The following is a 15,037-nucleotide window of genomic DNA, read 5'->3' as shown; positions in this document are numbered from 1 at the left end:
TTGCAGCTGAGTTCCAATTTTAGTGCTCAGCGTTGAAGGTTTGAAGAAGCAGAGACTATGTGGGTGTGAGACAATAAGAAACAGGGGAAGGAAGAAGGCAGAGTACGAGTTAGGGGTGGCAGTCAGCTAAGCTTTTACTCAGAATAGACCCATTTAAAGTAATGAACATGACTAAGCTACTCTGAGTAAAACAGCTGAATACCACCCAGTATTATTTCGTGGGAGAGGATTGGAAAAATGCGAACACAAATGGTAAGCTGCAAAGAGGGAGACTTAAAAACTTGTTTGGGGAGGACTCTAGCCACTAAGCAACCACACACCTAAATGGTACTGACCCCAGCCACAACCTCTCTCCTTGGCTCCCTCCAATAGGAGCCTGGAGGCTCCCCGCACCTCCTTCTCAGGACTGGTGGCCTCTTTCTACCCCTTCCTGGCCGGTGTTACCCTACAGGCGAATCTTGCCCAGACTGAGCTTCAGATCCTCCACACACTGACACTACCCTTCCCACAAAAACCGCTGCTTATCATTGAAGAAAGCTGGGCTGCTAGTCCTCAGGAAGGAGTTCTATTATCTAGTAGAAACAAACCAGAACTCCAGTTCTCCAGTTTGAGAGTTATGGCTCTGAAGTCAGGGGTGGGGAACCATTGGCCCTCTAGATCAGGGTCTCCAATTGTTTTTGGACTACAACTCCCATCTTCCCTAGCTAGCAGGACAAAGTGGCCAGGGATGATGGGAATTGTAGTCCCAAAATAGCTGGAGACCCAGGGTTGGGGGAACCCTGCTCTAGATGTCGCTGAACTATAACTCTCATCAGCCCCAGCGAGAATGGCCAACGGCCAGGGGTGATGGTAGTTGAAGTTCAGCAACATCTGGAGGGCCAGAGGTGCCCTGCCCCAGCACCCGTTCTAGGTAGACCCTGGCCATTCCATCTCATATTTCTCACCTGGAAGATCAATAATGAGCCACCCATCTTCTTCTTCCTCTTTAGAGACAAACGGCTTAGGCTCCTCAAGGTCCTCAGGTGCGCTGCTGTCACTGAAGAAGAGGCTGGTGAGGCGCTGGAACATGGCTGGAGACTTATTTCAGAGGTGGACTTGGGAACGAAAGGCGGGGATGAGTTTGTAGGCGCTGGCTTGAGCGTGTGCAAGCTGGTGTGGAGGCAGGAGCACGAGTTGGGGAGTGTTGGATGGACGGATTCCTTGCCAAGGGCGGGAGCTGCTTGTTTTCCTAAGCGGAGTCTTATCTGAGTTGAGTTACGTAGATAGTGCAATCATAAGGTTCTTCACTTGGCTTCAGTGCAAAGGCCTGCCAGAGAAAGGGAAAATTCAGTCAGGCCAAACACTGATGGAATCACGAGGAACTCAGATGGCCTGGAGGAAGGGTGAGATGGGAACCCTTGCACGGACCGTCATCCCAATTCACCACGGTCATTTCCCTTTATTCTGCCTCCTACACATAGTGCCTTCTCAGCTGCATTCCCACTGGGCTGCCAGATGGGCCTTCCTCACTTTTACTATAGAAATAAACACCTCGCAAGACGGCTGAGTCGAGGTCTCTCACCCTACGGGGTTCCCCAGGCAAGAAGCAGCCTGTTCGCTTTGATTACGGTTAACTTACTTCCCCCCACATGCAGGCAAAGAAAACAAGTGTGTCTTCTCTTATGCCAAGCTGGTGCCCTCCAGATGTTTTGGATGTCAACTCCCATCAGCCCCAGCTAGCTGGGGGGTGGGACCAGGTGGGTGAAGGAGGCCCTAGGTCGGCAACCTAAGGCCCATGGGCCACAAGCAGCCCATGAGGGTCATTTAACCGGCCCATGGACCCCCACCACCCGCTCGGGGACCCCCGCTGCCCGCTCAGTCAGCTCCCGTGCACCGCGCTAAACCAGCGCCAAGCAGAGCGGGGACCACCTTCCGCAACACTGGCTGGCTTCCCATTGGCTGCAGGAAGTTCCTGCAGCCAATGGGAAGCTGCGTGTGCTTCCTCTGCACCGGCAGGAGCGCCGGAAATGGTGTTTGCACATGCGTGTGCACGCACTCCGGCCCACTGCAGCGTCTGCGGGACCGTGAACCGGCCCAAGCCACAAAAACTTTGCCGACCCCTGCCCTAAGCCTTGTGCTGCATGTGCTAAGCACCAGTCAGAAATACTGTAAGGAGACCTAGATCACCAATGTGTGAGTTTCTGTGGGAGATAGGTGGCATGGTTCATTTATATTCAGATACATCCCTGCCTGAGATCTTTGTTCCTCCAGCTCTTCCATCCCTCACCATCTTAGGCGGTTTCTTGCTCCCTTCAAAGACTTTGCACTTTCTCCCTTGCTGTCCACATGATATAGCACCCCTGGACACCTCTGTGATGCTCTTTCCCTTTTTTAAAATCCCTCCCCAAAGTCCACCATTCCTCTAAAGCATTTGGCACAACACTGTCATTCCCTTGCTCCACTGTAGTTCAGCTTTTTTCAAAGCGTTTTTTTTTTTAAAAAAAAGCATTTTCACAGCATTTTTTTTAATATGTGTGTAGATTCCACCCTTTTGTCTTTTTAAGTATTTGAAAACTGGCAGTATGTTCATCCAGAACCAGAGGAGAGACATCAAGATCCAGTTTCTCTTTTGGGATCTTTTAGACTGTGATGGATCAGATCTCCTTTAAAAGAGGGAACATTTGTTTGTCAGAGAAATTCCTTCCTATCATTTTGCCTATATCTGCTCAGCTTCCATCTGTTCCTACAGCAAAGGGCTTCCATTAATCAGCACAGCCTATTTAATCAGCACAATGCATCACTAATAACTGCACCCACTTATTACAAAGCGCTGTCTGGTTAGACCCGTGGGCATTGGGCAGCACTATAGCAAATCAATCTGACATGTAACCACCCCATGAGGGATCTGCTGGAAGTCTCAAGTCCATAGAAAATATCATTTTCATGGAGGAACAAAGTGCTCCTGTGTTGTTGCCACAACAATCCTGTGACATAGGTTAGACTAGAAGAGAGCGACTGGCCTGATATCACATACATAGCAATCTTCAGGGCCGAGCAGTGATTTGAATTCAGAACTCTACTGTATCACATTATCTTTTCCCAACTCTGTTGCCCATGGATGCCTTCTTATGTGCCCAGGAAAGCTTTCAATTGGGGACTCCAGGGATGAACCTACTTACTCCATTATGCTATACAGTTCCTTTCCCTGCATATCAAAGAACATAAATGCTCTGTTGGATCAGGCCAAAGACCCATCTAGTCCAGTGTCCTGTTCTCACAGCAGCCAACCAGATACATATTGGAAGCCCACAAGCAGCACCTGAACACATCAGCACTCTCCACACTCATGTTGTCCAGTAAATGAAGTTCAGAGGCACCATTTTTACCCTTGCCCTTACCCCACTCTTTTCCCAGGAAAAAACCCTGCTCTTTAGTGCTAAATCAGAGCAAACGTCAAACAGGGGAAAACACAGCTGGTGGAATGTGATTTCCCAGCCAGAAGTGTCAATACATCCTGACAGCTTTCCAAATAGGTTAATACTTGCCCCACATCTTATTTAATTGATGCCTTTTTCTCCTGGTTTTCCTCCATCCCCTCTGCCTTAAGTGTTGAAGTTCTTCTCTCGCCACATCCCACTGATTCTGTCCAATTGGATTTGCAAAGGACTATGATTTGGCTCAAAGGCAGATGGTTGCTCCTTCCTCCTTCATAATGACCCCTTTCCTGTCCAGAGCCTTTAGTTCAATGCCTTTTGGGACCTACAGATGACAGTGATGACTTGCTGCAATTACCTAGGCAGGGAGCTGCAGTGGAAGCCATTATGATGGCAGCAAACACATATACAACTTGGCACCAATGGATGGATGGATCCTGTAGGCATAGCAGGCAGCACAGGAGAAGCCTGGTAGGGTAGTTTATCTCAGAGGTCTGTGAGACAGGTAAGTTGGCATTCATACTCAGCATATAGCTGGGGCTGTATTTGTTTCCTTAGAAATGTGTCTGACTTATTTCAATGGAATTTGCTTGAGCTCATTGCCTTTTACAGTGGTGAGCTTCTGTTACATTGTGACCTGCTGGTCAATCTCTAATCATTTGCGGTAGATGTGCAAGGAATTTTGGTTATGAATGACCCCTCTCCACCTGAAATTATACTATTAGAAATGAAGAAAGATTGGGGGTAAACTGGAATGGGTTTTTGGGTGGAAGGACTGTGAGCTCCATTCGGTTCCAGTACTCAAAACCAAGTCCTGGACTCAGAATTATTTAATTCTAAATGTATGTTTTCCTGCACAAGGCTCTGCTCAATGAATCTTGGGGGTCTAATTAGAAACCAAGTAGATCACACTGGAAGTGGCTCATGGGGTAGAGAAGAGTTGCTATTCCAGCTTCCCAGCAGATGGGTCACTTCATCTTTCAGGATGAAGAGGAGGAGGCAGTGAGGAGGTCAGCGCAGTGTAAATGCAGTGGAGGAGCCAATCTAGTGGCACTGCTGGTGTGTTTGCATCATGCTGACATCCCCACCACCTCATTCTCTCTCCCTTTCCCTTCTGGTAAGCAACAGTGCCTCATCTGTCACGAAGCTAAGATAGCAGTTCTGCTCTTGGATCCCACAAGCCTGGCATCTGCCCAGCTCTGGTGAGGTGGAGCAGGGACAGGCAGGGATGAAGCACACCACTTATTTCACAGCAGTGCTGCTGCTCTAACAACAACAACAACAACAACAACAATTATTATTATTATTTATTTATACCCCACCCATTTGGCTGAGTTTCCCCAGCCACTCTGGGCGGCTTCCAACAGAACATTAAAATGCAATAATCTATTAAACATAAAAAGCTTCCCTAAACAGGGCTGCCTTCAGATGTCTTCTAAAAGGCTGATAGTTGTTTTTCTCTTTGACATCTGGTGGGAGGGTGTTAATATTTGCCAGTCTCCTGCATGCCAAATAAATAAGCCCTCCCCACAGAACCCACCAAATAAACTAAGCAGAGGAAGGGATGGGTTACATTTGCACAAATGGCTAAGGATTAAATTGTGGTGTTTAAATTTTTTGAAGCCACTTTATTTTGACCAACCAAAACGCTGCAAAATGACAAGCAAGCTTTTGAGTCCACCAGAATTTCCATCAGGGTGAATGTTAAGCAACATTTAAATAAAATAGATATCACACCTGAGAGTCTTTGCCAACTGGTTCTTACTGATACAAGAGCCAGTGTGGTCCAGTGGTTAGAGTGCTGGATTAGGCCCTGGGAAACCAGAGTTAAGATCCCCACTCAGCCATGAAGCTCACTGGGTGACCTTGAGCTACCGTAGTCACTGCCTCTCAGTCTAACCCACCTCAAAGGGTTGCTGTGAAAATTAAATGAGGAAGGGCAGAGGCATATATGGTACCTTGAGCTCCTCGGAGAAAAAGATGGGATATAAATGCAATGAATGAATGAATGAATGAATCTGATCTTTTTATAATTCTCATTGCAGTACTGCGTTTTCTGTCTGTATTCCACCTTGCAACAGAATTACTTATAGAACTACAGTATGTGAAAACCAGCAAGGGGACTTAAAAAAATAATAATAATGGTGGTGCTGGCAAGTTGCTGTTACCACAAATGCTGGGATCTATACTTCGTTCCTGAATGCTCCAGGCTCCTTTCAAAGCCCACTCGGCTCCAGCCTTGAGCAGAGTCCTTCACAAACAAGCTCAGCTGTGTTCCACAATGATGGATTTTCTGCCTTTCAACCAATCAGCAAATCCATCCTGAAATTCAGTCACATTAGCGACATTGAAAAGAGGATTGTGTGGGGCCGGGGGAGGGGGTGGGAGGGGACTGTATGTCCATGTTGCAAAGAACTGAGACAGCTGAGAACAGGAAATGTGAGCAATGCAGATGGAAAATACACAGGAGGTGGGGGTCGGGGAGACAGCAGAACACAGGGAGTATTTGAGGGGCTTTTGGCTGGCAGGTCTGTCCATGATAAGACATTGCCTGTATCTTGCCATTGCCTGTATCACAGAAGCAAGAAGGGAAATGTACATCTGGGGAAAATATAATCTCTGCAAAATAATAAGAGGCTGCCTGATCATGAGAGATGGAAGAATTGGCTTTCCCTCCAAGAACTTTTGGACCACAACACCATCATGCCAGATCATTGGCCATGCTTCCTGGGACTGATGGGTGTAATCCAAAGCTTCTGGAGAAAGGATGCCAAGTTGGTGGTTTGCTTCATGAAGCCACTTGTTACTCTCTTGGGTTTCTGTAGTGTCACTAGCTATCAGAGATGTTGCTGGATCAAAACTGATCTATCCAGTTTGGTGTGTATGTGGCCTGAGGTTCTCTACCTTGATATATAGGATTCTAGTTTTACAAATTATATGGGGTATATCCTTACTTTTTTGGGGGGTGGGGGGTGGGAGTATTTAACTCACTTGCAAAGATCCTGGTGCTCACTACGCATTCTTTTTCCTGCCTATGCATTGTTTGTTGCACACCTCAACTTTCCCTCGTCCCTGGATTGGCCTGCCGTAGTCTTAATGATCAAATAATGCGGTGTGTGCACAAAATGATTTTGCCTGGTATCACAAACCTCCCTAATCAGGTTTGGGAAAAGAAAAGACCATTGAAATGAAGACATGCCCCCATGCCTTTTGCAATTGATGTTGTGCACTCTGGGTAAAATGGGTAAACAAGATTCTATCCCTGAATAGTCATATTCTAGTTACAGGTAGGTAGCCGTGTTGGTCTGAAGCAGTCAAAACAAAATAAAAAAATCCTTCCAGTAGCACCTTAGAGACCAACTAAGTTGGTCATAGGTATGAGCTTTCGTGTGCATGCACACTTCTTCGGGTATCTGAAGAAGTGTGCATGCACACGAAAGCTCATACCTATGACCAACTTAGTTGGTCTCTAAGGTGCTACTGGGTCTGGAAGGATTTTTTTTATTTTGTTTAGTCATATTCTGACACTTCCTTTGTTGAAACCAAAGAGCCTAGCATCTACTTATTCGAATACTTTTTCAAGAGTTCCTCAGGGGGCAAAAAGAGTTGAAACTGGAGAGGGCATAGTCATCTCTCCTCCCAACCCATCACTAATCTCAGCATCATCTTTCAGCTCTTTCTTCACCTCCCACAGTGCAATCCACAATTCGGAAAGGCTACATGTACCAAACACATTTCTACATCATGCTGTCTCACTAGGGGAAAATCAAGTTGTGCGGCCCACACTGCCTTATCCTCTATCTGTTCAAAGTTAGTGTGGGAGAAGCCCAAGTGCCATAAATGTGCTTTACATTTGATTTAAATATACAGTGTGTGCATCTGACCATACTATCTGTGTTTGGCAACCTTTCATCATATACATTTTTACACAGCCACAATATTTGAATTATCAAAGAGTTTATATAAATCAATTCCTACTATTGAGCTTAAAAAAAAAGGTCTGGCAGAAAACGAAATGAACAAAATTTCTATCTGTTTCTGAACACGCAGGCAATTGTTTTTATTTTATACCAGCCAGAGTGTAAATCTGCAAGACCTCTTGAATTTCATGGGTGAGATCAGATTAGTATGAATGTATGTTATTTGATCTAGTTATCCGATTAACTCATTTATACAGTGGGTGAGACACCAACCCTGCAAGGCATAACACCACAGGGGTAACTTCAGTTATAGAACTAGGCACCTGGCAGAGGGTGTAATGAAGTAAGAAACGATTAGCATCGTTGAACTGCTCGATAAACAGAATACAGAGGCCCAGATTTCACTGACTCAGAACCACCAGAATAGCCACATGCTGTGGGCATGATTCAGAGAGAGAGCCCACATGTCCTACCTTACAGAGGGCAGTCCTCTATTTGAAGGTGTCCTCCAAAGGGCTGTTTAGTCCAAATGTGGTTTAAAGAAACAGAACTGTAAGGAGGGAGAGCAGGGGCCCTTAAGATGCCCATCAACAGCTCTTGAGCTGCTGATACACAGATCACCTGTTCACAAAGCCTTCTCCATTATGGTTAAGGGTGGAAGAATCTGACCATTGCCGTCCTCTCAGTTCCTCAGGGTTCCAATCTTAAGCTTGGTTCTCCACATTTCTGCAGCAATATGAAAATTTTATTTGTGTTTTTAAAAATCCTCGTGAAAATTCTTAGCTATTTTAGTACAAATTTCTCTAGATGAAAACATTTTTGTATATCGTTTTGACTAACGTATACATTTTTGCAAGCAATTTCCACTGTAATGCATTTTGTATGTTATTTCCATGCATATATATTCATTTTTATGCACACTTTTTCCTAATATAGGCATTTTTGTAAACACTGGTCAGTTGGAGAACTGTATCGCAAAATTAGGATAAATGCAATTTTCAAAGGATGGCTATGTTTCAGTTCTCAGACCATCAAAATTGAATCAAAAACTGAATTTGATAAATTTGGCTTTAAATGTGAACTGAATCAAATTTCTCCCCATCCCCAACTATGGTAAGATGCACTGAATTTGTATTTAAATTATAGACATTATTTCTAAATCTGCATCTATATTTATTCATTAGGAATCTTTTGCCCAAAGTGGGTTTCAAACCCATAAACCCTGAGATTAAGAGTTTCATGCTCTACCTAATAAACTATCCCTGCTAAAGAGATGTGCCCAATGTTTGGTGTAAGTCCATGAAAGGTGTGCTGCTAATAAATTATCTTCCTGTTTCTAACGTTTGTGCCTAATTCCCTTCACAGAAAAGGCACTAAAAGCCATCAATAATCCAAGCTGACTTTCAGGGTAGTAAATATGATGGCAGATGCCCATAGCAGAAGTTCACAGGATTACATCATGAAATGTCCAGCAACATAGCCCTGAAATTTCACCAGCTCTTTTTTCACAATATCCTCCTAAATGACTGAACTGTGAACAGAATCTGCACCACTCTGACCCATCTTTAAAGCCCTTCTATAAACACACAGAAGGCTAGTAGTTCTATTGATTTTATTAACCAAAGCTTTTAAAGCAAGAATAATGTTTGGCGTTTATAGGCACTGTTTCTAAGTGCCTTACCCCTCCTAGTCATCTTTAGAGCAGCCCTGCTCCCTAATGTAATATAATAACCTCCCCATGTATTGAAACCACCAAGTAAGGCTTTCCTTTGGGTGCCCTTGCCACCTCCAAAAAAGTGGGTGGTCAGTTGAGCAAGGGTCTTCTCAGTGGTGGCACCCTGTCCTATCTTGTAAGCATTGGGATTGGAGAGGGAGACTAGAATGGAACAGAATATCCCAATGGGGCAAGGGATGAGGAGAGGCAGACATCACTGGCTGGCTTGAACACGGATCAGAAGCTCCCCACACTACAACATATTCTTGCAGATCTCACTTGTAAATAATTAAGTGTGCACATAATTGCTGCTATAGCCATTGCGTTATGCTAGATCTCCTTTGAATATCTCAGTAATACCCTTTAAACAGTGGGAGTTGGCAAGCCTTACTTGCTTTGGGAACTGACAGAAAAGTAGGAAATGAGACTAGGGGAGAAAAAAACTGCAGTGGGACTTGAGGAGGTACCGGTACTCACTACTGAGCAAAGCAAGCATGATGGGATGCTGTATCCTGTGTGTCTTTATGTGACCCAGTTCTGCAGCAGTTTGGCCCAGCATAATGTGTGGGAAATAGGGGGTAAATGAATGACCTCCCTGCCCCCACTTCTCCCCCCCCCTTTGTACAAATAAGAAAGTGACATGATGGAGCTCAGACTGTATGCCAGTAGGCCTAGCAGGGGCCATCTGCTCACAGTGAGAGGGGATTACACTTTCAGGCAACAAAGCCCTTTCCAACCCCCTCCTCCAGCACCAAGGAAGAGATGGCTGGTGCCACCAAGCTCTGCTGGGGGAATCAACCTTGTGTGTGCAACTGGCCCTCCCCATTCACCGACAAAGACTCCTGCTAATCTCAGCTTCTTGCTACAGGGCAGTCATTCCCAAACAATGTTTGGGAGAAGCTGCTAAGGCACAGTGAGGTACTCTGTTCTTCTGTTGAACAGCTATCTGAGGGCCCTTCTCCCAGTGTTTAACTGGAAGAAGAAGAGAAGAAGAGTTTGGATTTGATATCCCGCTTTATCACTCCCCTTAAGGAGTCTCAAAGCGGCTAACATTCTCCTTTCCCTTCCTCCCCCACAACAAACACTCTGTGAGGAGAGTAGGGCTGAGAGACTTCAGAGAAGTGTGACTAGCCCAAGGTCACCCAGCAGCTGCATGTGGAGGAGCAGAGACGCGAACCCGGTTCCCCAGATTACGAGTCTACCGCTCTTAACCACTACACCACACTGGATTTCCACACAGCTTCTGATGGGGGAAGAACATTCAGGGACATCTCTTGCAATAAGTGTGATTGAGTTATTCAGGGTTAATCCTCATGGGTCAATAGCCAGGGATGATGGGAACCTAGAACATCTGGAGGCCCCAAACTCCCTCATTCCTAAAGGGCAGGTATTTTTTACTCTTATGTATTCTAAAAGCAAACCTTTTTAGATCCAAGTGTGTCTCCAGTTTTAACTGGGGCTGTGCATGTCCCGGTTACAGTAATTCGGGAAATGCTGCAATATGCAAAGGGTGGTAAGAATGCAATATCAGCTGGTGTTTCCTGTCAAAAAGTTAATAATAATAATAATAATAATAATAATAATAATAATAATAATAATAATAATGCCCTGCCCATCTGGCTGAGTTTCCCCAGCCACTCTGGGCTACTCCCAACAGAATATTAAAAGCACAATAAAACGCCAAACATTAAAAACTTCCCTAAACAGGTAAATGAAAGAAAGCAAGGTAATTTGTATAATTCTTGCCAAAATAAGTTTTATTTTCAAATTTTGCTATGGTGTATAATTTAGGAGATGGGTGAAGAGCTATGCTGAACAGAAAGTCTGGCCTACATCCTTTGGAAATCTTGTTCAGCAAAACTTCTGACTTTCAGTATAAAGACTTCCTACATATGTTCAAGCATACATTCAAAACCATGAGGGCTAGAAACTTGAAGAAGGCGAAGATGAAAACCAAGACAAAAAAATCTGAGATTCTCTGGATGCTGAATCCAGCATAGCGCTAAGGCAAGGATTTTTGTTTGCACAACATAATGCTCTCCCCATCTCCTGCCTTTCAATGCTCCCTAAATCTGCTCTAGGAGTTTCCCTAACCATCTGGAGCAGATTTGGGGAGGAGGAAGTGGGTGCACACAAACTGGGTACAAGCCAAAATCCTTGTGTTGACAAGACAAGTTATTTGAATTTGGGTACTGTGTGCTTTTTCCTTCTCTACCCCAGTGGAATCGCAATATAATTACTTGCTGTCAGTGCCAATGGGATGCTCTTCGGGGCCTCCTCCATCCCTTGGAAAGTTGTGCCATTGGCTTATGGTTTATCCATTTGCTATATGCATATATACCATATTTTTCCATGTATAAGACTAGGGGGGTTTTTTAACAACAACAAAAAGGTTTAAAATTGGGGCTCATCTTATACACGGGTAGTGCTGAGGGGTGTTTTCTTAATTTGGAGTTCCCCAAATGGAGAGAGAGAGAGAGAGAGAGAGAGAGAGAGAGAGAGAGAGAGAGAGAGAGAGAGAGAGAATGCATAACTGCAGAAATAGGATAAAACTGCATGCCCAACAGTGCTTTGACCAATACATTTGAAAGTCAAATGTTAAATTTGAAAGTCAAATGTTAAGCTTTATGAGATATCGGTTCAGTCCCAAAGCAGAGCAGTTCACACCCAAGTGATCTAATATTATTTTGATCCTCCAGGGCTGGGATTAAAATATGGCACCAGTCTATTAGAAAATTTCTGGGGGGGGGGGGTGTGGTGAGGAGGTAGTGGATGTGGCAGCAGGGTTCCTACAGATATCCGTGTAGCCACTGTGAGAACAGGATGCTGGACTAGATGGGCCACTGGCCTGATCCAGCAAGCTCTTCTTAGCTTCTTATGTACTGTATATTCCTGTGTATAAGACTACTTTTTAACCCAGGAAAATCTTCTCAAAAGTCGAGGGTCGTCTTATACTCCAGGTCGTATTTCTTATACAGCGAGTATATCCCAAACTCTATATTTTAACTGGAAAAGTTGGGGGTCGTCTTATATGCCCAGTCGTCTTATACGCCGGAATATACGGTATTTGTCCTTCCTGAAAATTGGATATTTTTTTTCAGTTATCTTCTGCATATAGTGAGACTGCTTTCATGATGTCAGGTGGCTGCACATTATTTTGATAAATCCAAGTGAACTCCGGAGAGGTTTTTCTTTGGCAAAAGGAAACTAAAACCAGAAAGAAAATGAGCTATTCTCCTCTCTCTCAACTTGGCATATATTGTTATCCTTCTTTTGTGAATCACTGGCTCTCCATAATAACCCTGTTAGGTAAGACCAGGAGGGAGAGAGAGAGAGAGAGAGAAAGCACAATGAACCAATGAACCAATGAAGCACAAGAACATTACAAAATAGGCAGGAAGGAGTGGGTTGCTTGTTTTTGTAATTAACAGGGACAGGACTTCCAGAACTGTTACGAGAGTTGCAAATACTTATTTAGAATCCCCCAAAATAAACCCTTTCCAAATTCTTTGGAGTCAAATGCCAAGACTCGCCAAGGAAAACATTCCGAAATAGATCTAAGAATGCCTCCTCTGTCATCACGACACTGTAGAACGGCAATATGTGCTTATGATGCTTGAGAATTGCTATCTTCATCACCTCCTACTCGAGAGGGAATGGCTGTGGTGGTTGGGAGGGTGGGAGCTTCATCTGTCACACTGGTGTTTATACTGTAGATTTAATGTGTCACAGTTTAGTATTAGCTTGCACAATCTTCACCCCAAACTTTAGAATGCATAAAGGCACAAAAACTCCAATTTCTTAATGCAGTCGGCTAACCCCATAACCTTCAAGGACAGCAGCTGTGAACTCATACAGATGGAAGCTGGATTAGAGGGAAATTCACCCAATCTCAATGTTTCATAGAATTATAGAATCGTAAAATTGTAGAGTTGGAAGGGACCGCAATGCAGGAATCTCAACTGGGTCATACATGAGATGGCCATCTAACCCCTGCATAAAAACCTTCAGGGAAGGAGAGTCCGCCACCTCTCCTGGAAGTCTCTGTCAAATAGCACTTACTGTCAGAAAGTTCTTACTGTTGTTTATTTGGAACCTCCTTTCTTGTAACTTGAATCATTGATTCAGGTCCTACCCTCTAGAGCAGGAGAAAATAAGCTAGCTCATTCTCCATGTGACAGCCCTTTAGATATCTGAAGGTGGCTATCATATCTCGTCTCAGTCTCCTCTTTTCCAGGCTAAACATACCCAGCTCCCTCAACCATTGCTCATAAGGCTGGGTTTCCAGACCCTTGATCATCTTTTTTGCCCTCCTCTTCACACCTTCCATATTGTCAATATCCTTCTTATATTGTAGTACACAGAACTAGACACAGTACTCCAGGTGTTCTCTGACCAAAACAGAATTAGAGCAGGACTATTACTTCCCTTGACTGGGGTACTTCTTGTTGTTTAGTCGTTTAGTTGTGCCCGACTCTTCATGACCCCATGGACCAGAGCACCAGGGTACTAGGCTTCTGTTAATGCCACACTGTTGACTTATGTTAAGCTTATAGTCTATAAGACCCCCAGATCCTTTTCACATGTACAACTGGCAATCCGGATTTCCCCCATCTTATTTTTGTGCAGCTGGTTCTTCATGCCTAAGTGCAGAACCTTACATTTGCCCCTACTGAAATTCATTTTGCTGGTTTATAGCCAGTTCTCCAATACGTTATGGTCATATTGAATCCCAATTCTGTCTTCAGTGGCATGGGTACACCTCCCAGTTTCATGTCATCCGCAAATTTGATTTGATTAGCATCCCCTCAATACTTTCATCCACATCTTTTATAACAATGTTTAACAACCCTGGGCCCAGGACAGAACTCTGCAGCAGTTAGCTACAAATCCACCTGACAGTTACCTCACCCAGTCTACATTTTACCAGCTACTCCAGAAGAGTACCGGTATCATGATGGACTTTGTCAAAAGCCTTACTGAAATCAAGATACACTACATCCACAGCATTCCCCTAATCCATCAAGCTTGTAACTCTATCAAAAAACAAAGAAAATGAGATTTGTCTGGCATGACTTGTTTTTGAGGAACCCATGCTGGGTCTTAGTAATCACAGCATCCTTTTCTAAGTGCTCACAGCCCTTTCCTGGTACTGAGGACCCACAAACCAGGTTTAATAAGAAATGACAGGACAGATACAACAAACATCTGTGATTGTATACCACTTCCCAAACCTGCGGCGGGAGCACACTGAATGCAGAGTAAATGGGAGTGTGTACACAGCTGCATCACAGCTCCCTATCCCACAGCTGTAAAATGAATGGTCATAGATGAATATGGTGTCTGCAACTTTGCAGTGTGCTTACGCATTTAATATGCAGAGTAGCTGATATGCAGGAGTCTATCACTTGCAGTCCTATGGATACAAATGAACATCTAAATCTTTTCCCTAGAGCATGAGACTACAGAGGGTAAAACTCAGAGCGATGACTACACTACAGTTTCATTGCAACAGCCATCAACTTTAACACACAAATCAATAAAGGGCCAGGCACTTCAGCTCCAACACTGGTGCCTCTGGCCTTTTTGTCACCCACAAATCAGGTTTAATTATCACTTGTGAAAAACAGACACCAGACCAGCTGAACATCAAAAGGGAATGTGATAAACTTCCTTACCATATATACTGTCAGTGCCAGCATCGCTCCTCTTGCAAGTTATCCAAAGCTGGACTAGTCTAAGGCCCCCAATAGAACAGATGTTAAAAGCAGCAAGCTAACCAAACTCTTGGGCATGACTGCATGTATGCTGCATTAATTACGTTGGAGGGGGCTCAAACTGTTTAAAAAATCTCCATAGCAAAGCAAGGCCTTTCATGTACTAATATGGAGGAATGATCACATTGACCCAGGAAATGCAGCATTACTGGTCAAATCAGACAGCACAACCAGTACAACCACTGTTCACCTTCTGGGCCAGCAAGAACAGCA

At 44.3% G+C, this 15,037-nt stretch overlaps 1 protein-coding gene across 11 annotated transcripts in view; it reads right to left on the bottom strand.

Moving 5' to 3' along the window:
- Positions 1–15,037, bottom strand: part of TP53INP2 (tumor protein p53 inducible nuclear protein 2) — a 31,329-nt gene that overhangs the window by 12,425 nt on the left and 3,867 nt on the right. For 6 of the 11 annotated variants that reach the window (XM_035123925.3, XM_035123921.3, XM_088673489.1 and 3 more), the window contains exon 2: positions 945–1,306. In XM_035123925.3, the coding sequence (XP_034979816.2) occupies positions 945–1,068 (124 nt within the window). In that variant the 5' untranslated portion in view covers positions 1,069–1,306. Of the gene's footprint in view, positions 1–944; positions 1,307–3,524; positions 3,739–7,806; positions 8,060–15,037 lie in introns of those variants that run through there. The other 5 variants (XM_088673491.1, XM_035123922.3, XM_088673490.1 and 2 more) reach the window with 4 other exon arrangements.

The sequence above is a fragment of the Zootoca vivipara genome, chromosome 7 (assembly GCF_965207765.1).
Source record: "Zootoca vivipara chromosome 7, rZooViv2.hap1.1, whole genome shotgun sequence".
Taxonomy (NCBI): Eukaryota; Metazoa; Chordata; class Lepidosauria; order Squamata; family Lacertidae; genus Zootoca; species Zootoca vivipara.
The sequence above is the reverse complement of the archived record's forward strand: the minus strand, read 5'-3'. Positions and strand labels throughout refer to the sequence as shown.